The sequence below is a fragment of the Heterodontus francisci genome, chromosome 6, assembly GCF_036365525.1.
Source record: "Heterodontus francisci isolate sHetFra1 chromosome 6, sHetFra1.hap1, whole genome shotgun sequence".
NCBI lineage: Eukaryota > Metazoa > Chordata > Chondrichthyes > Heterodontiformes > Heterodontidae > Heterodontus > Heterodontus francisci.
In genome coordinates, this window is record NC_090376.1 from 54034162 (window position 1) to 54055068 (window position 20907).

At 43.8% G+C, this 20907-nt stretch overlaps 1 protein-coding gene across 1 annotated transcript in view; it reads left to right on the top strand.

The window, feature by feature from the left end:
* LOC137371316 (centromere protein J-like) overlaps nucleotides 1–20907 on the top strand; it is a 100048-nt gene that overhangs the window by 72574 nt on the left and 6567 nt on the right. The window contains 5 exon segments of the mRNA XM_068033700.1: nucleotides 1780–1907; nucleotides 7547–7609; nucleotides 11913–12053; nucleotides 16329–16413; nucleotides 19067–19187. Of these exon segments, the coding sequence (XP_067889801.1) occupies nucleotides 1780–1907; nucleotides 7547–7609; nucleotides 11913–12053; nucleotides 16329–16413; nucleotides 19067–19187 (538 nt within the window).

Genomic DNA, 20907 nt, shown 5'->3' on the forward strand with positions numbered 1-20907 from the left:
TTAAGAAGGAGTTCGATATCGCTCTTGGGTCTAAAGGGATCAAAGGGTATGGGGTGAAAGCGGGAACAGGTTACTGAGTTGGATGATCAGCCATGATCATAATGAATGGCGGAGCAGGCTTGAAGGGCCGAATGGCCTACTCCTATTTTCTATGTTTGAGTTCTGGCTCAAGGGACAAATTGTTTGTCACCGTGGACGCAAGATCGCAGAATATACTAACCACTTTCAGTGGAGTGTTATTTAGTGTGATCAGGGGCCGAGATGCAACACCTTATCCCATGACCATGGTTTTCTTAACACTTCTAGTCAAGGAGAACAAGTTACAGGCTTGGGAGAGATAGTCCATCACTCTTCGTAGCTGAGTTGCCATGTGAGCGACCTGGGAACTAAACTAGCCAGATTAACATTTATGATCGGATAAATACCTGAATCTAAACTAAAAGAAGAGCATGCCAAGACAGAAAATATAAGCAGTCAGCGTGGATGCTAAAAGGCTGAGTCATGCTTAATTAACTTGAAAATTCTTTGTCGAGCTAATGGAAAGAATAGATAAGGGTATTGTAATAAATAACTCTTAGGCTCATGACAAAGGTTAGGGCATGTGGAATCAGGACAGATAACTGAATGAATAGCAAATTGACTAAAAAGTAGATCGCAGAGAGTAGATGTAAAGGATAATTATTCAGATTGAAGGAAGATAAAAAGCAGTGTTCCACAAGGATCAGTGCTGGAATCATTGTTATTTATCATTTACGTTAATGATTTGGACCTGGGAACAAGTAATATCAAAATCTGTAGATGATGCCAAACTGGCAGGGTCGAGGGTGTTGTGGGGGCCGGGGTATCTTCTTAGGCAGTCCCTTGGACAGAGGTTCACTTGCTTCCACTCTGGTTCATTGAGTTCTAACATGGCTAACGAGTCCAGTGCAGAAATTGCAGACTCTACCACATATGGGGCAGGCAGGGGTATAGCTAGCATTGAGGAACGATGCAACATAGTGCAAGAAGACGTTAGAAAAAGAAAATAAGACCTGAATTTATATAACTCCTTCCATGACCACTGGACGTCTCAAAGCACTTTACAGCCAATGAAGTTCTTTTGAAGCGTAGTCACTGTTGTAATGTAGGAAATGTGGCCGCCAATTTGCGTAAAGCAAGCTCCCACAAACAGCATTATGATAATGACCAGATAATTTTGTGTTAATTTGAGGGATAAATATTGGCCAGGGATAACTCCACTGCTCTTCTTTGAAATAGTGCCATGGGACCTTTTACGTCCATCTGCGAGGGCAGACGTGGCCTCAGTTTAATGTCTCATCTTAAAGGTGGTACCTCTGGCAGTGCAGTACTCCCTCAGTACAGCACTGGAGTGTTGGCCTTGATTTTTGTGCTGCAGTCCTGGGGTGGGACTTGAACCTACAGCCTTCTGAGTCTGAGATGAAAGTGCTACCCACTGAGCCACAGCTGATGATTAAAACTTGCAGATTGGGCAGTTAAGTGGCAAATTAACCTTTAACATGGATGAATGCGAAGTGATGCAAGTGATTTTTGTTAGGAAAATTATAAACATCGCCTACACCTTAGGAAATAAACTGAATAGGGTAGAAGAGCAAATTATTAAAAGCACTATCATAGGTCAGCAAAAAAATTTAAAATACTAACAGCACTGGGAACCTAAAGTAGTGTGAATGTGCATATTACAATAATAAGTTGACAAGTATGGATGAGCGCTAACGCCACAGCTGAAGTTGATTAACCATTTTGTTTTATTGATTTCAGGTTCAGTTTCTTCAATGTCTTCCACATCCCTCACTAATGTGACTGATTCTGCAGTGGCCAGTATGATGCATTCAGAGCCTCCTGAAAATTTTCCAAACTGTGACCAGGTTTCAGCACCATTTAGTTCTGTAAGTCTTCCATGATATTTTTTCATTAATAGATATACATATCAGGTACAGATTGATGCTAAAAGTTTAAAGCAGTGAGTTGCAAATACTGTAACTTTTAGATTGTGGCGATCTGATACTCATGAAAGAAGATTTACTATGTAATTTAGTATTTTATAGTTGGTCTGCCCAAATGGCCTAATGACTTTATACAGTGAGTAACTGAACCAACAGGACCAAATAGGTCACGGGTTCAATCCTTAATTTAGCCTGAGTTAGCCAATTTGAGCGTGGCAGCTGTAGGGGCACTGTAATTGGCCTGAGTGCCCCAGGTTACAGAATTCTTGCTCCTAATAGCTAGCCAAAGATCCTTGTTGGAATTGTATCCGAGTATCAGCTGGACAGGATCAGGCTGTGTCATTTTATTTCTCCCCTCCCTACAGTTCAGTAGTCCCATTACTTGGGCAAGGTATTAGAAGACAGCTAGCACTTAAGGAATTATACCCCAGTAAACTGTCAAAGCATTCAAGAGGGGAAGGGAGAAAACTTTTTTTTTTTCCAAAGTGACTCCTGACAACGCAGAGCATGTGCAGAGTGATCGCGCACGTCATCAATGCTTGTTAACATTTGCCCGCTTGCCAATATGAATGCGCAAATGATGTCACCACGCAATGACATCCTCGCCCCTCAGTAGCCATCTCCATTCACTCGAACAGTACCCTGCTCCCTCCCATCATCCCTGCTGCAATCGCCACTTCACCGCGCTCGCTCCCCGCAATGCCACTGCCGTACCTCAGCTACTCGCTCCCGCCCCACTGGCTGCGTGCTCTCCCCGCCTGCATCCCCCCCCACCACCACAGCCACTCGCTCTCTCCCCTTGCCCCCAGCTGATCAATCCCCATTCCTCGCTCTCCGCTACCACCACTCTACCCTCGCTCCCCGCTGTCCTGCCTCCCCTCGCTGCCCCTGGCAGCTGCCTGAGATGTCGCTGATAGTGACGTGTCAGTGGCAGAAGCTGCATTTGTGCATGTGCTAGTCATGCGCCATCTAGTGGTCGCGTTGTCAGCAAATGCAGCCAGCTTTTTTTTGACAGACACACAGAGAATGCTGAAAACAGGTCTAGTTGTATCTGTGGAGAGAGGACGGTAGAGTTAACGTTTCCAGTCAATGGCCTCAAGCGTTAACCTTTCCTTCCTCTCTCCACAGATGCTGTCTGGCTTGCAAATAAAAGCACTGAGCTTTTGGATACACCTTTTTATAATATGGATGTTATCAACAAAATGTTGTAGGAAATAAGTGTGACACTTAAGAGGAAGTTTGTGCCATATGCAAGAGTTTCAATATATCATTAGTTGATCTCTTATGCTCATGTTAAGTCAAAGGATAACCTGTATGATCTTTGTATTGCTGCTTTTCTCTTTTTTTTTGTTAACTTGTATGTCTTTATCCTCCCTGTCATTTGTTCTCTGTCCTCTTCTGCTTCTCTATCTCATGTTTTTTTTTATTTGTTCAGGGGATGTGGGCATCACTGGCTAGGCCAGCATTTATTGCCCTCCCCTAATTGCCCTTGAGAAGGTGGCGGTGAGCTGCCTTCTTGAATCCTTGGGGTGTAGGTACCCCAACAGTGCTGTTAGGAAGTAAGTTTCAGGATTTTGACCCAGCGCCAGTGAAGGAACAGCGATATAGTTCCAAGTCAGGATGGGTCTGTGGCTTGGAGGGGAATTTGCAGCTGGTGTTCCCATGCATCTGTTGCCCTTGTCCTTCCAGCTGATAAAAGGCCGAAGGTTTGGAAGGAGCTGTCGAAGAAGCCTTGGTGAGTTGTTGCAGCACATCTTGTAGATGATGTACACTGCTGTCACTGTGCATCAGTGGTGGAGGGAGTGGACGTTGAAGGTGGTGGATGGGGTGCCAGTCTAGTGGGCTGCTTTGTCCTGGATGGTGTACAGCTTCTTGAGTGTTGTTGGAGCTGCACCCATCCAGGCAAGTGGAGAGTATTCCATCACACGCCTGACTTTTTCCTTGTAGATGGTGGACAGCATTGGGGAGGCAGGAGGTGAGTTAATTGTTGCAGAATTCCCAGCCTCTGACCTGTTCTTGTAGCCACAGCATTTATGTGGCTGGTCCAGTCCAGTTTCTGATCAGTAGTGATCCCCAGGATATTGCTAGAGGGGGATTCAGTGATAATGCCACTGAATGTCAAGGGGAGGTGGTTAGATTCTGTCCTGCCCGGCACCTCTGTGGCACGAATGTAACTTGCCACTTATCAGCCCAAGCCTGGATTTTGTCCGGGTCTTACTGCCTTTGGACATGGGCTGCTTCACTATCTGAAGAGCTGTGAATGGTACTGAACATTGTGCAATCATCAGCGAACATCCCCACTGCTGACCTTATGATGGGGGAAAGGTCATTGATGAAGCAGCTGAAGATGATTGGGCCTAGGACACTACTGTGAGGAAATCCTGCAGTGATGTCCTGGAACTGAGACGATTGACCTCCAACAACCACAACCATCTTCCTTTTTGCTAGGTATGACTACAACTAGTGGAGAGTTTTCCCTGATTCCCATTAACTCCATTTTTGCTAGGGCTCCTTTAAGCAATACTCAGTCAAATGCTGCCTTGATGTCAAGGGCAGTCACTCGCACCTCCATCTGGAGTTGAACTCTCTTTTTTTTTTTCCATGTTCGGACCAAGGCTGTAATGAGGTCAAAAGCTGAGTGACCCTGGCCGAGCCCAAACTGAGCACCAGTGAGCAGGTTATTGCTGGGCAAGTGCTGCTTGATAGGACTGCTAACAATCCCTTCCATCACGTTGCTGATGATCGGAAGGAAACTGATAGGGTGGTAATTGGCCGGGTTGGATTTGGCCTGCTTTTTGTGCAGAGGACATACTTAGTCAATTTTCCACATTGCCGGGTATATGCCAGTTTTGTAGTTGTACTGGAACAGCTTTGCTACGGATGCAGCTAGTTCTGGAGCATAAGTGGTCAGTACTGTTGCTGGAATGTTGTCAGGGCCCATACCCTTTGCATTATTCAGTGCCTTCAACCATTTCTTGATATCACATGCAGTGTATTGGATTGGCTAAAGACTGGCATCTGCTGGGGACCTCAGGAGGAGGCCAAGGTGGATCATTCACTTGGCACTTCTGACTGAAGATGGATGCAAATGTTTCAGCCTTGCCTTTTGCACTGATGTGCTGGGCTCCCCCATTGTAGAGGATGGGGATATTTGTGGAGCATCCTCCTCCTCCCTGTTAGTTGTTTAATTGTCCACCATCACACGCGACTGGATGTGATAGGACTGCAGAGCTTCGATCTGATCCGTTGGTTGTGGGATCACTTAGCCCTGTCTGTTGCATGCTGCTTACGCAGTTTGGCATGTAAGTAGTCCTGTGTTGTAGCTTCACCAGGCTGATGCTGTTTTTTTTTTTTAGGTATGCCTGGTGCTACTCCTGGCATGGCCCTACTGCAGTCTTCATTGAACCAGGGTTGGTCCCCCGGCTTGATGGTAATGGTAGAGTGGGGAATATGCTGGGCCACGAGGTTACAGATTGTAGTTGAATACAATTCTTCTGGTGAGGGCTCGCAGTGACTCATGGATGCCCAGTTTTGCATTGCTAGATCTGTTCGAAATCTATCCTATTTAGCACGGTGGTAGTACCACACAACATGATGCAAGGTATCCTCAATGTGAAGGCGGGAATTCGTCTCCACAAGGACTGTGCGGTGGTCACTCTTACCAATACTGTCGTGAACAGATGCATCTGCAACAGGTTGATTGGTGAGGACGAGGTCAAGTAGGTTTTTCCCTCTTGGTTCTTCACCACCTGGTCACAGGCCCAGTCTAGCAACTATGTCCTTTAGGGCTCGGTCAGTAGTGTGCTACCGAGTCATGCTTGGTAGTGGACATTGACGTTCTCCACCCAGAGTACATTTTGTGCCCTAGCTACCCTCTTCCAATTGGTGTTCAACATAAAGAAACACGGTGGGGGGGCAGGGTGTGGTAGGTTGGTAATCAGCAAGAGGTTTCCTTGCCCATATTTGACCTGATTCCATGAGACTTCATGGGGTCCAGAGTCAATGTTGAGACTCCCAGGGCAACTCCCTCCCCAATGTATATCACTAGGCCACCACTTCTAGTGGGTCTGTCCGACCAGTGGGATGGTGATGGTCGTGTCTGGGACATTGTAAGGTATGATTCCGTGAGTATGACTAGGTCAGGCTGTTGCTGAACTAGTCTATGGGACTGCTCTCCCAACTTTGGCACAAGCCCCAGATGATAGTGAGGAGGATTTTGCAAGGCCGACAGGCTGCGTTTGCCGTTGTCATTTCCGGTGCCTAGGTCGATGCTGGGTGGTCCATCCATTTTAATTCTTCTCTTAGACTTTATAGCAGTTTGATACAGCTGAGTGGCTTGCTAGGCCATTTCAGAGGGCATTTAAGAGTCAGCCACATTGCTGTGGGTCTGGAATCACATGTAGGCCAGTCCAGGTGAGGGCAGCAGATTTCTTTCCCTAAAGGATATTCGTGAACCAGGGTTTTTACAACAATCGACAATGGTTTCATGATCGCCCTTAGACTAGCTTTTTTTTTTTTAAATTTCAGATTTATTAATTGATTTCAAATTCCACCACCTGCCATGGTGGGATTCAAACCCATGTCCCAGAGCATTAGCCTGGGGCTCTGGGTTACTAGTCTAGTGACATTACCACTATGCCACTGCCTTCCCTTTCGATTGAGTGCTGATGGAAAGGCAGCATTTTCCAGTAGCAGTTGAGAGACTCCAGGCAGGGGAGAGATCTTTCCTTCTCCCATCTTTTCTACTTGCCTTGCTTGTTATCCTTCTCGCTCTCTCTCCTCACTGTTCTCTTATACAATTACTTGCTCTTCATTAGGGGTAGGTGGTGTGATGAGGAAGACATCTATTTGTGGCCACTGAGTATGGAGTGACCTGTGTTGCACTGCAGGATATGCTTGTTTTATTAATATCCTTATCTGCACCCAAAATCTGCATTTGACTGTTTTCTCCAAGGGTGCTGACTGACGATCTGTGTCATTTTCAATTATATGGGGTGGCGTTTGAAGAGCAATTTGGGAGTAGGAGGGTTAAGGGTTGAATGGAATAGGCACTTGGATTGGGAGATATTAGTAAAGAGAGGTAACAAGCAAGTGGAGGAAAGTGCAAGGGTTAGGTCGGAAGCAATGGGTGGTGGAGAGAATTGGACTCTTAGCCCGTCTGATATTCGGAAGGGATTATAAATAAAGTATTTGTAATGCAATTAATAGGCACTTTCCAAAATTGCAGTCAAGCTTCATGAGAGAAATTACTGACTGTAGTTCAAATGCTGCCTGGTCTAAATATCCTTTGCTTTCAAACAACACTTAAGCTGAAGATTACATTTGATCTTGACTCCTTTGTGCAATGCCATGGGACATCAACTTGGATATGTGCGGAATTTGTGAGATTGTACTTTATAATCCAATATATAACTTATAATACATGGTTTCAAATATAAAAGTCTGTTGAAATCAAATTTTAATGAAGGTAAACATATAAAGCATTACTCAGGAATTATATTTAGTTTCAGAATCCTCAGTATTGTACTGTTTTATACACATTGATGTAAACAGCTGGTTCTTTCTCTGTATTTCTAAAGCAGAGTCTTGAGTGTAATGGGACTGAGGATGAAGTTCAAGAAGTGATTAAGTATCCAGATGGAAAGGTGAGAAATCAATGTTTTTGTATTTACAGAATATCAATTATTTCTCGCAGTAAATTTATAATTTACTGTATTTTTTCATCATTGTTACTGTTTTTCTCCTTTTCCAACAAAACATCATGCGGTAAAAGGTTTGAATGGTTGAGACAAGCTTTTAACACATCACCCTTTCACCTGTGGGACCTTCACTTAATGCAGCTCAGACTGATGGCTGTGAATGCATCCTCTACATTGGGGAGACCAAGCGCAGATTGGGTGACTGCTTTGCGGAACATCTCCGCTCAGTCCGCAAGCAGGACCCTGAGCTTCCGGTTGCTTGCCATTTCAACACTCCCCCTGCTCTCATGCTCACATCTCTGTCCTGGGATTGCTGCAGTGTTCCAGTGAACATCAACGCAAGCTCGAGGAACAGCATCTCATCTACCGATTAGGCACACTACAGCCTGCCGGACTGAACATTGAGTTCAATAATTTCAGAGCATGACAGCCCCCCACTTTACTTTCATTTTTAGTTATTTTTTCTTCCTTTTTTTACATTCCTTCTTACATTTTTTACAATCTTTTTTTGCATTTATTTCATTTCATCTTAGTTTGTTCAGTTTGCTTACCCACTGTTTTTTTCAGGTTGTTTTTCTTCAGGTTTGCACTTGCTGCTGTTCAATATTCAGTGTATTCACACCTAATCTGTACTAATGCTTTGTCTTTCAACACACCATTAACATATTGTTTGCCTTTGCTCCGTGACCTTTTGGTCAGCTATGTGGCCTGGTCCAATCTGCACCTTCTCCTTTGTTATCTCTTGCCCCACCCCCACCTCACTTGTTTATAATCTGTGACTTTTCTAATATTTGTCAGTTCCGAAGAAGGGTCACTGACCCGAAACGTTAACTCTGCTTCTCTTTCCACAGATGCTGCCAGACCTGCTGAGTGATTCCAGCATTTCTTGTTTTTGTCTCCAATGAGATAGTTGAGGCAAATGTAGAGGTTAAAGCAAGCAAGTCCAATAGGCAGGCTGGGCAGGGGCAGGACAGGGAGCGTGGAAGGTCTGGTAGGCTAAACTGCATTTACTTGAATGCAAGAAGCCTTGCAGGTAAGGCAGATGAACTCCGAGCATGGATCGGTACATGGGATTGTGATATTATAGCTATTACGGAAACGTGGTTGAGGGATGGGCAGGACTGGCAGCTCAATGTTCCAGGATACCGATGCTTCCGGCGTGACTGAGGTGGAGGTAAGCGAGGAGGGGGAGTTGCACTATTGATTAGGGAGGACATCACGGCAGTACTTGGAGAGGATATCCCGGGGGGAACGTCCAGCGAGGCCATACGGGTAGAACTTAGAAATAAGAAAGGGGTGATCACTTTGGGATTATACTATCGGCCCCCCAATAGTCAGAGGCAAGTGGAGGAGCATATATGTAGGGAAATCACAGATAGGTGTAGGAATTATAGGGTTGTAATAGTAGGTGATTTTAACTTCCCTAATATTGACGGGGACTGCCTTAGTGCTAAGGGATCAGATGGGGAAGAATTTAAGTGTGTCCAGGATAGTTTTTTGAAGCAGTATGTGGATGGCCCTACTAGAGAAGGGGCTACACTCGACCTCCTCTTAGGAAATGAGGCTGGGCAGGTGGTTGATGTCAGTGGGGAAGCACTTTGGGACCAGTGACCATAACTCTATTAGCTTCAAGATAGTTATGGAAAAGGATTGGACTGGTCCTCAAGTTGAAGTCCTAAATTGGGGGAAGGCTAATTTCGATGGCATCAGACAGGAACTCTCAAAAGTTGAATGGGAGAGGCTGTTTACAGGTAAAGGGACGTCTGGCAAGTGGGAGGCTTTTAAAAGTGAGATAGGAAGAGTTCAGGGCCGGCATGTTCCTGTTAGATTGAAGGGCAAGGCTGGCAAGTTTAGGGAACCTTGGTTGACGAGGGATATTGAGGATCTGGTCAGGACAAAGAAGGAGGCATATGTCAGGTATAGGCAGCTGGGATCAAGCGAGTCCCTCAAGTATAAGGGATGTAGAAGTACACTTAAGAAGGAAATTAGGTGGGCAAAAAGGGGCCATGCAATTTCCCTGGCAGATAAGATAAAGGAGAATCTTAAAAGATTCTATAAGTATATTAAGAGTAAAAGGGTAGCTAGGGAGAGAGTAGGTCCCCTTAAAGATCAGTGTGGTAATCTATGTGTGGAGCCACAGGAAATGGGCCAGGTCTTAAATACTTCTCGTCTGTATTTACCGTGGAGAAGGTCATGGAAGCTAGCGAGTTCAAGGGAGGGAACAGCGATATCCTGGAGCATATCAACATTACAAAGGAGGAGGTGTTGGAGGTTTTAAAGCGCATTAAAGGTGGATAAATCCCCAGGGCCTGACCAGTTGTATTCTAGGATGCTATGGGAAGCAAGGGAGGAGATTGCTGGGGCCCAGGCAGAGATTTTTGTATCATCGTTAGCCATGGATGAGGTACCGGAAGACTGGAGGATAGCTAATGTTGTGCCCTTTTTTATTTAAGAAGGGCAGCAGGGATAAGCCAGGGAACTACAGGCCGGTGAGCCTTGCATCAGTGGTGAGAAAGTTATTGGAAGGGATTCTGAGAGGCAGGATTTACATGCATTTGGAAAGGCAAGGTCTGATTAGGGATAGTCAGCATGGCTTTGTGCGTGGGAAATCACATCTCATGAATTTGATTGAGTTTTTTGAGGAGGTGACCAAGAGGATTGACTAGGGCAGGGTGGTGGACATTGTCTACATGGACTTTAGCAAGGCCTTTGACAAGGTCCCGCATGGTAGGCTGGTCCGGAAGGTTCGAACACATGGGATCCAGGGTGAGCTAGCCAATTGGATACAAAATTGGCTTGGTGATAGGCAGAGGGTGGTAGTGGAGGGTTGTTTTTCACATTGGAGGCTGGTGACCAGTGGTGTGCCGCAGGGATCGGTGCTAGGCCCTCTGTTGTTTGTCAAATGACTTGGATGTGAATGTAGGGGGCATGATTAGTAAGTTCGCAGATTACACCAAAATTGGTGGTATAGTGGACAGTGAAGAAGGTTGTCTAAGGTTACAACAGGATATGGATCAACTGGGAAAGTGGGCAAGGGATTGGCAAATGGAATTTAACGCAGACAAGTGCGAAGTGATGCATTTTCGGAAGTTAAACCAGGGCAGGACATATACAGTGAATGGCAGGGCCCTGGGGAGTGTTGTTGAGCAGAGAGACCTTGGGGTGCAAGTACATAATTCCCTGAAAGTGGCAACACAGGTAGACAGGGTGGTGAAGAAGGCGTATGGCATGCTTGCCTACATCGGCCGAGGCATTGAGCACAAGCGTTGGGACGTCATGTTACAGTTGTACATACCGTTGGTTAGGCTGCGCTTGGAGTACTGTGCAGTTCTGGTCGCCTCACTACAGGAAAGATGTGATTAAGCTCGAGAGGGTGCAGAAAAGATTCACCTGGATGTTGCCTGGTTTGGAGGGCTTGAGTTATAAAGAGAGATTGGATAGGCTGGGTCTGTTTTCCCTGGAGCGAAGGAGGCTGAGAGGGGACATGATACAGGTATACATGATACAGGCGGCGCAGTGGTTAGCACCGCAGCCCCACAGCTCTAGCGACCCGGGTTCAATTCTGGGTACTGCCTGTGTGGAGTTTGCAAGTTCTCCCTGTGACCGCGTGGGTTTTCGCCGGGTGCTCCGGTTTCCTCCCACAGCCAAAGACTTGCAGGTTGGTGGGTAAATTGGCCATTATAAATTGCCCCTAGTATAGGTAGGTGGTAGGAATATGGGATTAGTGTAGGATTAAGTATAAATGGGTGGTTGATGGTCGGCACAGACTCGGTGGGCTGAAGGGCCTGTTTCAGTGCTGTATCTCTAAATAAATAAAATTGAGATGCATAGATAGGGTAGATAGCCAGAGTCTCTCTCCCATGGGAGGGGTGACTAAAACTAGAGGGCATAGATTTAAGGTGAGAGGGAGGAGGTTTAAAGGGTATCAAAGGGGTAAATTTTTCTCACAAAGAATAGTGGGTATCTGGAATGAGCTGCCTGAGGAGGTGGTGGAATCCGGAACTGTAGCAACATTTCAGAAGCATCTGGATAGGTACTTGAATGAGCAAGGAATAGAGGGATATAGAATTAATGCAGGCAGGTGGGATTAGTATAGATGGGCATTATGGTCAGCATGGATGCGGTGGGCCGAAGGCCCTGTTTCTATGCAGTACGACTCTATGACTCTATTAACTTTTACATCTCCTGAACTGTTGTTTCCTGTGTCTTCTGCTAAACCTTTCTCTTATTTGAGTTATTTCTTTTGTAGGTTGAGCAGGTGTTGAGAAGTGGACGTCACATAATTGTTTTCTGTAATGGTACCCGAAAAGAAATTAGTGCTGATGGGAAGACTGTTAGAGTGACATTCTTCAATGGGGATGTAAAACAGATGATGCCTGACCAGACGGTGGTAAGTAATAAACCACTTTCAGATGCCTTTTTTTCTTTCTTTATAAAGATTGAATAAACATTAAATTTTCATGTAACTGTTCCCATTCTGAACAAATGCCACAATTTTAAAAATTACTTATGTACACAATACAGCATTTGAAGCGATGACACAAACCTCAAACACTAATGCATGAGAAAATGCATCTTGTAGGTATGAACTCAAACTCCTCATTACTTTGGAAGTAGTCAATACTACTAATATAAAGCACTCCAGCTATCATACCAATATATAGCCCAAGTATGTTCTGTGCACAAAAAGCAGGACAAATCCAATCTAGCCAATTACTGCCCTATCGCTGTACTTTCAATCACCACTAAAGTGATGGAAGGTGTTGTCCATAGTGTTTTCAGGTAGCACTTACTCAGCAATAACCGATGCTCAGTTTGGGTTCTGCCAATACCACTTGGCTCTGGACCTCGTTACAGCCTTGGTCCAAACTTGGACAACAGAGCTGAATTCCAGGGGTGAGGTGAGAGTGACTGTCCTTGACATCAAGTCAACATTTGACCAAGTGTGACATTAAGGTGTCCTAGTAAAATTGAAGTCATTTGGGAACTGAGTTATACTTAGCACAAAGGAAGATGGTTGTGGTGGTTTGGAGGTCAATCATCTCAGCCTGAGGACATCGCTGCAAGAGTTCCTCAGGGTAGTGTCCTCGGTCCAACCATCTTCAGCTGCTTCATCAATGAGCTTCTCTCCATCACAAAGTCAGAAGTGGAGATGTTCGCTGCTGATTGCAGTGTTCAGTCCCATCTATAATTCTTCAGATACTGAAGCAGTCCGTTCCCACATGCAACAAGAGCTGGACAACATTCGGGCTAAGGCTGATGAATGACAAGTAACATTCGTGCCACACAAGTGCCAGGCAATGACCATTTCCAACAAGAGAGAATCTAACCATCTCCCCTTGACATTCAACAATATGGACTGCAGCGGTTCAAGAAGGCAGCTCACCACCACCTTCTCAAGGGCAATTAAATATGGGCAATAAATGCTGGCCTAGCTAGCAATGCCCAACATCCCATGAACGAATTACCATAGCCAAATCCCCCACCATCAACGTGGGGGTTTTCATTAACTAGAATCTTAACTGGACCCGCCAGATAAATACTGTGGCTTCAAGAATAGGTCAGAGGCTGAGAATTCTGCAGTAACTCCCCTCCTGTCTCCCCAAGGCCTGTCCACCATCTACAAGGCACAAGTCAAGATTATGATGGAATACTCCCTACTTGCCTCGATGAATGCAGCTCCAACAACACTCATGAAGCTCGGTGCCATCCAGGACAAAGCAGCCTATTTGATTGGCACCCCATTCACTACCTTCAACATTCACTCCATCCATCGGCATGCACCGTGACAGCAGTATGTACCATCTACAGGATGCAACAGCTCTCCAAGGCTCCTTTGACAGCACTGTCCAAACCTGCACCTCGATCACGTAGAAGAACCAGGGCAGCAGATGCATGGGCACACAACCACCTGCAAGTTCCCCTCCAAGTCACATACCATCCTGACTTAGAAATATATTGGTGTTCCTTCACTGTCTCAGGATCAAAATGCTGGAACGCCCTTCCTAACAGCATTGTGGGTATACCTATACCACAAGGACTGCAGCGGTCCAAGAAGGTGGCTCACAACACCACCTTAAGGGTAATAGCGTTGGCCAATAAATGCTAGCCTTGCCAGTGAAGCTCACATCCAATGAATGAATTTTTTTTAAAAATCAACTTAGTTATATTAGTATAGTAAAGCTCTTCCGGTTTTCATTTTGTTTCCTTGTAATAATCCATTTTAAATGTCTTGCATCAAGCTCTGAATGCAACTAGATCTTTAGTTATAAAAACTGCAAATACTCAGCAGCTCAGGCTGCATCTGTGGAGCAAGAAACAGCGTTAACATTTCAGGTCAACGACCTTTCACCAGACCTGAAATGTTAACTGTTTCTCCCTCCACAGATGCCACCTGACCTGCTGAGTATTTCCAGGATTTTCTATTTTACTTTAGATTCCAGCATCCGCAGTATTTTGCTTTTGTAAATCTTTAGTTACTTAGTTTATAATGGCTATTCTTACGACCTCAGTAAGACCTTTAACTAACTTTAAAACATGAAATATGAACATTCCAGACCAATTTAAAGAATTACACAAGATTTCATGTTTTAAGACTTTTATTGTAACTACTAAACTAAAAATCACCATTAACTATTTTTCAAGTAGCTAATACTCCCAATTATAGTGAGGTATTTTCTTCACTTATTAGAACACTTCAAAACCTCACACCATATTTATGTTACACAGTCCTCCTTGAAGCAAAATCTTTGTAGCTAAAACTCCTCCCAGTTGCAATGGGCTGAATCTCCCAGACCACCTCAAAGTCAGTGTCCTTTGCTCACGTCTACCAAGCACTTTTGACCTGGACTTCCATGAATAAGGTGATCTCTGGTGATCCTGTTGGTCTTTGCCTTCTCTGAAAACCTCAACTTTCAAATCAACTTCAAGTCTTTGCAGCCTTTAGCTGTATCAGTCTTCTGAGAGCAGGTGTTCCCTCTCCCTTGAGGCTATCACCACTGGTGGTTGTTTTCCTTACAGCCTGCAGATTTCCCAAAGTCTGTAGAATTTATCCAGAATCAGAAGGTCAATAGCCATTCGTTTTTTCCATATGCAGAGCTCACAAGTCTGGCTATGGCAGAGCCACCCGTGTTTCTATAGGGGGAACAGGTTACTGAGTTGGATGATCAGCCATGATCATAATGAATGGCGGAGCAGGCTCAAAGGGCCGAATGACCTACTCCTGCTCCTATTTTCTATGTTTCTAAGTGCTTTCCTTTGTTTCCAGCTATTAGCAATTGCAATTCGTATTTACATTATCAGAGTCACAGGCTCTTTGTTTATGATCTGAAAGTCTAGGAGGATGAAACCCCTTGTTCTTCAGGTGTTACAACCTTGCCTTCTGCTTTTCAAAAGGGTCTTTGATCTGGGTTCTTTTTGTCCCAGTAACCAACATTCCGTTCTTGTCTTTAAGCAGAGTTGATGAGGTCACATGACTTCCGACTCCATCTTGCATTACACTAAAAAATCAGCTTTTCATTAAAAATCAGTTTTGTATTACAAATCAGTTTTTAAAAAAATAAACTATCATGCTACAAAGTCCAGTGTTCATAACACTATATTGATTCTTCTTTCCTCCTTTGGGCTCCTTGACTCGAGAGACAATGGGTAAGCACCTAGAGGTGGTCAGTGGTTTGTGGAGCAGTGCTTGGAGTGGCTATAAAGGCCAATTCTAGAGTAACAGACTCTTCCACAGGCGCTGCAGATAAAACTGGTTGTCGGGGCTGTTACACAGTTGGCTCTCTCCTTGCACTTCTGTCTTTTTTCCTGCCAACTGCTAAGTCTCTTCGACTCGCCACTCTTTAGCCCCACCTTTATGGCTGTCGCTAGCTCTGGCGATCACTGGCAACTGACTCCCACGACTTGTGGTCAGTGTCACAGGACTTCATGTCGTGTTTGCAGATGTCTTTAAAGCAGAGACATGGACGGCAGTGACAATTCGCTGTACACTTCTGGTATCAGACCCACCGCTATAATGATTAATAGTCCCAAAATACAATGAAATAATTCCAATTTTGACTTGAATCTACTGGAACTGTTTCACCTATCCTGACTTTTCCAAATTTACTTCTTTCAGGTGAGGGTATTTAATTTTCTTCAGTTAATTAACTTTCTTTGAAGTGTTGCTTTTACCCTTTTTTAAATTTTATATTTAGTAAGATTGCCAATTTGAGTATTATACCATAACTGTTAAGCTGAATAAGCATTTATGCAAATGGTCAGCATCTCCTAATGTAGTTGCCTCAATGATGTGAAGACAGTGAACTGAATGTTCTGAGAAAGTGTTAAAAAGGAGAAAGCTCCATCAGACTTAGGGAATGTTATGACACAGAAACAAGTGATTTAGTCCATCAAGTTTGCACCAGTGTTTTTGTCCACAAACTACCTGGCCTTATTTCATTCTCTTGCTCTTTCTCCCCATATCCTTAATATTTACATTTTTCTGGTAATTACCTAATTTGTTTTTAAAATAATTTATGAATGCCACTTGAACAACTATTTGACAGAATTCTACATTCTAACCATTCTCTAAAGAAATGTTATCCAGCCTTCAATTTAATTCTGCATTATCTTAAGTTTGTGCTGTTTATTGTCTTTAATAGGAAGATGTTCTTTGTTTTAATAGATCTACTATTATGCAGATGCACAAACAACACATACGACCTATCCTGATGGTCTAGAGGTTTTGCAGTTCCCAAATAATCAGATGGGTATGGAAAGTTTTTAACCTTTTTGAGCTTTCAATGTTTCTATATTCTAAAATGCTGACCAAGACGCATTCCAATGGAAGTCTGCTCACTAAGCAAGTTTTTTTTTAAATGGATGGCAGTCGATTGGCAATATTTGGGTCAAGAGGGATTTTAAGATTTCACAACTTGGTGAATTACATACATCACAAATGTTATAGGTGCCACATTTAGGAATGCATCCAGTGTAATAACTTGTTTCTCTTTTTGGGTCTCCTGCTCCCACCCTTGATAAAGGTGGGCAACCTACTTGCAATGCTGAGTTAATAATGCTGAAGAACTAGGAAATTAATGAGATCAATCAGCCAGTATTTATGTATACTTGGGAGAAATGTCCTTTGTCTTCAGTTATTGACTCACAGGGGTAGATTTTTCATCGTGGTGAAACCAATGGGAAAAATGAGTGGTGATCAATTACAAGGGATTCCTACCCATTTAGTGACCCACAAAGTTTTGTGGTCCAGTTTTGTACAAGCACCAGGAGTGGCTGCCAGTTTGCACTTTTTATTTACCGAAGGCCTCAATTATACTTAGAATTCCATCAATTTCCTTGCATTTATACCAATGTGGCATTTGGTCTTGGTTTATTTAAAGTTAGAGTCCAGGGCTGCTGTAGGCAATATTGTGAATGGAAGTGGACTTAGAGAATCCTTCAGTAAGATTTGTTTTTACAAAAATTCTTCCTGCTTCCATTTAGTTAATTAGCAGACCTAGTGCCAAATACCTGGCACAGAGCACAATATACAGCAGAGTCACGTTCTGTCTGGACAGCTCCAAATAATTGCCACTAGCAATGATAGTCAGATGCTTTCCTTCTTTCATCTCCTTTGTAAGCATGCTGCATTGGGAGAATGCAATTGGGTGATAAACCTCATCACTACTATCACATTCAGCACCATCTCCATTTTAACAGCAACTTGCATTTCACATAGGAAAACTTCAAAGTGCTTCATAGAAGCAAAAGCAAAAATGGACACCAAGCCAGAGAAGGAGATATTAGATGGAGTAACTAAAAGCTTTGTTAAAGCCCCCTTAAAACCGATCCTTTTAAAAGAAGATAGAGAGATGGACAGGGAATTCCAGAGTTTAATTCAGCAGAGGGAATGGGGGTTGCACAAGAGACCAGAGTTGGCAGCATACATAGCTGTAGAAGGGTCATATGGCTGTAAGCGATGATAGAATTAAGGAGGGTCTAGGACATGAGGGTTTGAACTCTAAATCTGAGGTGTTGGTGGACTGAAACCAGTGTAGGTCAGTGAGAACAGGCATGATTGTTGAGTGGGACTTGGTACAGAATAGGCAGCAGAGTTTTGGATGAGTTTAAGCTTTTGGAATAGTCATGTCTGGAGGTGACAAAATTGCAGTTGAGGATTTGGGCAGCAGATGGGCTGAGGCAAAGGCAGAGACACAATGTTATGGAGGTGGAAGTAGGCAGTCTTTGTGATAGAGTGGATATAGGATTGGGTGCTCAGTTCAGTGTCAAATAGGACAGCGAAGTTGCAAACTGCCACTGAAAAGCTGGTTTGAGCATTCCATCATTGCATCAAATAACCTGTTTCCTGCCATCCTTCCATTTGACGTGCCAGCCACTTGTTTGATCCAAACATACTTTGCAAAGGCTGCAATATATATGTTAAGTCAGTTTTCTTTGTAAAAACTACCAATATTGCTGTCCTTTTAGAGTTCACCTAACTTTTTTTTTAATCCATCAGCCTTTTAAGAGGTGCTCATCACATTTGATGTTTAATCAAAATCTACCTTAATGTGTGAGAAAACTGGATGCAAACCTGTGTCCTACTGCTTACAGTATTTAATATGTTCACTATATTTTAAATGCATAAAAGGCTTGTATTTTCATTGTCTTAAAATTGAACAATTCCTCTTCAGCTGATATTTGAAGATAATTTAAACAGATTCCTTTAGCGGGCAAGACCCATTCCCTGATCTCCAATGCATTACACCATCTGCTGCTGAGAGGGAGTGTGTTCCAGTCCACTGATTTTTTTTTTGATGAGCACACCAAGGATGAATTCACATTCTTTCCTTTCCTTATAAGGAAGTTGCTGACCTGCACTCACCATTTCTGCAGTTGTTACTAATATTGATAACTCAGCTGCAAACCATCCCTCTTATTGGTGCTCTACTGCACTTTATTTTTAAAATATATATACACATTTGCTTTCAGTTAGTAATTCAACAGACTAGTGTTATATATTAAAGCTTTTAAGGGGGCAATATTTTATATAGATTGCAGGTTTTTAATGTTCTAGCTGTGATCACTGGATCAATCGTAACAGAATGCCATGTGCAAGTAAGGACAGTGAATGGAACAGCTGCAAAGTGCGTTACCGATTGGAAGCAGATGATTGAGTGCAGTGAGGGTTTGGGCAGCTTGTGGTGTGCCTGGAGAGTGCAGGACAGAGTAGTGTAGCTTTTGGAGTGCCTATAAAATGAACTGGGGAAGAGGAGCAGAATTGCAAGTTATGGAGATTGTAACAAGTTTCATTTCAGGTGTAAAGTATCACTTTTATTTTCATTGCTAAATATTACAATGGGTTAGATGGGATTGTAAATCGTGTTATGCAAATAGCTGATTTATGTATATTGCTAATTCCAGAGAAACATTACCCAGATGGCAGAAAGGAAATCACTTTTCCAGACCAGACCGTTAAATACTTGTTCACAGATGGTCATGAGGAGAGCGTGTTTCCGGATGGCACGATAATACGAGTGCAGCCGTAAGTAACTACCAGAAACAACTTGTTCAGCGATGTGAGCTGAACGAATTTTATATCATAGTACTAATCAGTACCCTAAGCCTGTATAGCCATTCTATTAGATTATGGCAGATATGCCTAAACTTTGCTTATGGGAGCTGAAGCACTCTGGTTCCACCTGGCCCCATGATGAAAGTTTTTTTTAAAAATCCTTTTCTGCCAGTTGTAGGTCATTGTCCTTGCTGCCTGCTCTATTGAGCAGGTTAAAATTGTAATCAGTTGGCTCTCTGCAACTCTGGAGTGGGTAAGTAACCTGGTAAGATTTTAACTCCTCACCCACCTGGTTTCCACTAGGCAGGTAGGGTTAAAATCATTCCCTATGAATACAAAAAGCTCATTTTCCCTCTTCAGAGGATTATAATTCTAGTGAGCAATTTTGTAATTTACTAAATGTCTAATTCTTTTCTCAGCCTTACTCAATGGTAGCATTCTCACCTGAGTCAGAAGGTTGTGGGTTCCAGCTCCACTCCAGAGATCTGAGCACATAATAGGTTGACGTTTCAGTATTACACTGTCAGACGTGCCGTCTTTGGATGAGACATGAAATTGGAGTGCTGTTTGTCCTGTAGTGGACTTGAGCACTATTTAAAGAGCAGAAAAGTATTTCCTGTATCCTGGTCAATATTTATCTCTCAACCAATATCAGTAAAACAGATTATTTGTCTTTTCAAAATCCCTCCATTTTGCCACAAATTTCTGCAGCTACTGATTTGCTCAATTGCACACCCTCACCTCCACCTTTGGTGACCTGGTCCCCAGTAAAACCTCACTCTCACCCTGACCATTCTCCCAGTATGGCACTCATCTCCACACCCTTAAGTCCAAGGGACCCAGACTTGAACAGAAATGGTAGACAACTGGTTTAACCATTCACTGCCACATCTAGCTAGACCACATAAAGCACTATCTATCTATGGTTCTGGCAGGTCCTGGTCTTGTCTGCTAAAACTGCTCACTGTTCCAGGATGATTCTGGAATGCAAAGACAACCTGTGGCTTCTTTTCTCTTATGCACATTGTTGTCTTAAACCCTTCTCCCCTGTCGCCTCCCCTCTCTCCACCACCCTCACCTGCAAGAATAAGTGTGAGGAGCTAATGAACCGCTTTGTCACTAAGATCAAAATCATTCAATCAGCTGCCTCCGCTGCTTCCCTCCCTTCCAGTATTCCACCAGACCAATCTTCCTCCAATGTTACCCCCTGCCCTAATCCTGAACTCTTAGCATTAGGGGAGATAGCAGAGAAAGATATTTCCAAGCTCACCTTGTCCATGAGACTGACTACCTGCCTCCTCACCCCTTTTCCCACTAAACTGCTAACCACCCAACTTCCCTTCCTGGTCCGCATGTTGGCTGATAGTGTTAATGTTTTTCTCTCATCGGGAACTGTCCCACTATCCTTTTAAATCTGCTGTCATCACCCCTTTCCTCAAAAGATCAACACTCAACCGCACTGTCCTTGTAAACTACCACCCCATCTCGAACCTCCCTTTCCTCTCCAAAGTCCTTGAACAGGGCGGCACAGTGGCGCAGTGGTTAGCAACGCAGCCTCACAGCTCCAGCGACCCGGGTTCAATTCTGGGTACTGCCTGTGTGGAGTTTGCAAGTTCTCCCTGTGTCTGCGTGGGTTTCCTCCCACAGCCAAAAGACTTGCAGGTTGATAGGTAAATTGGCCATTATAAAT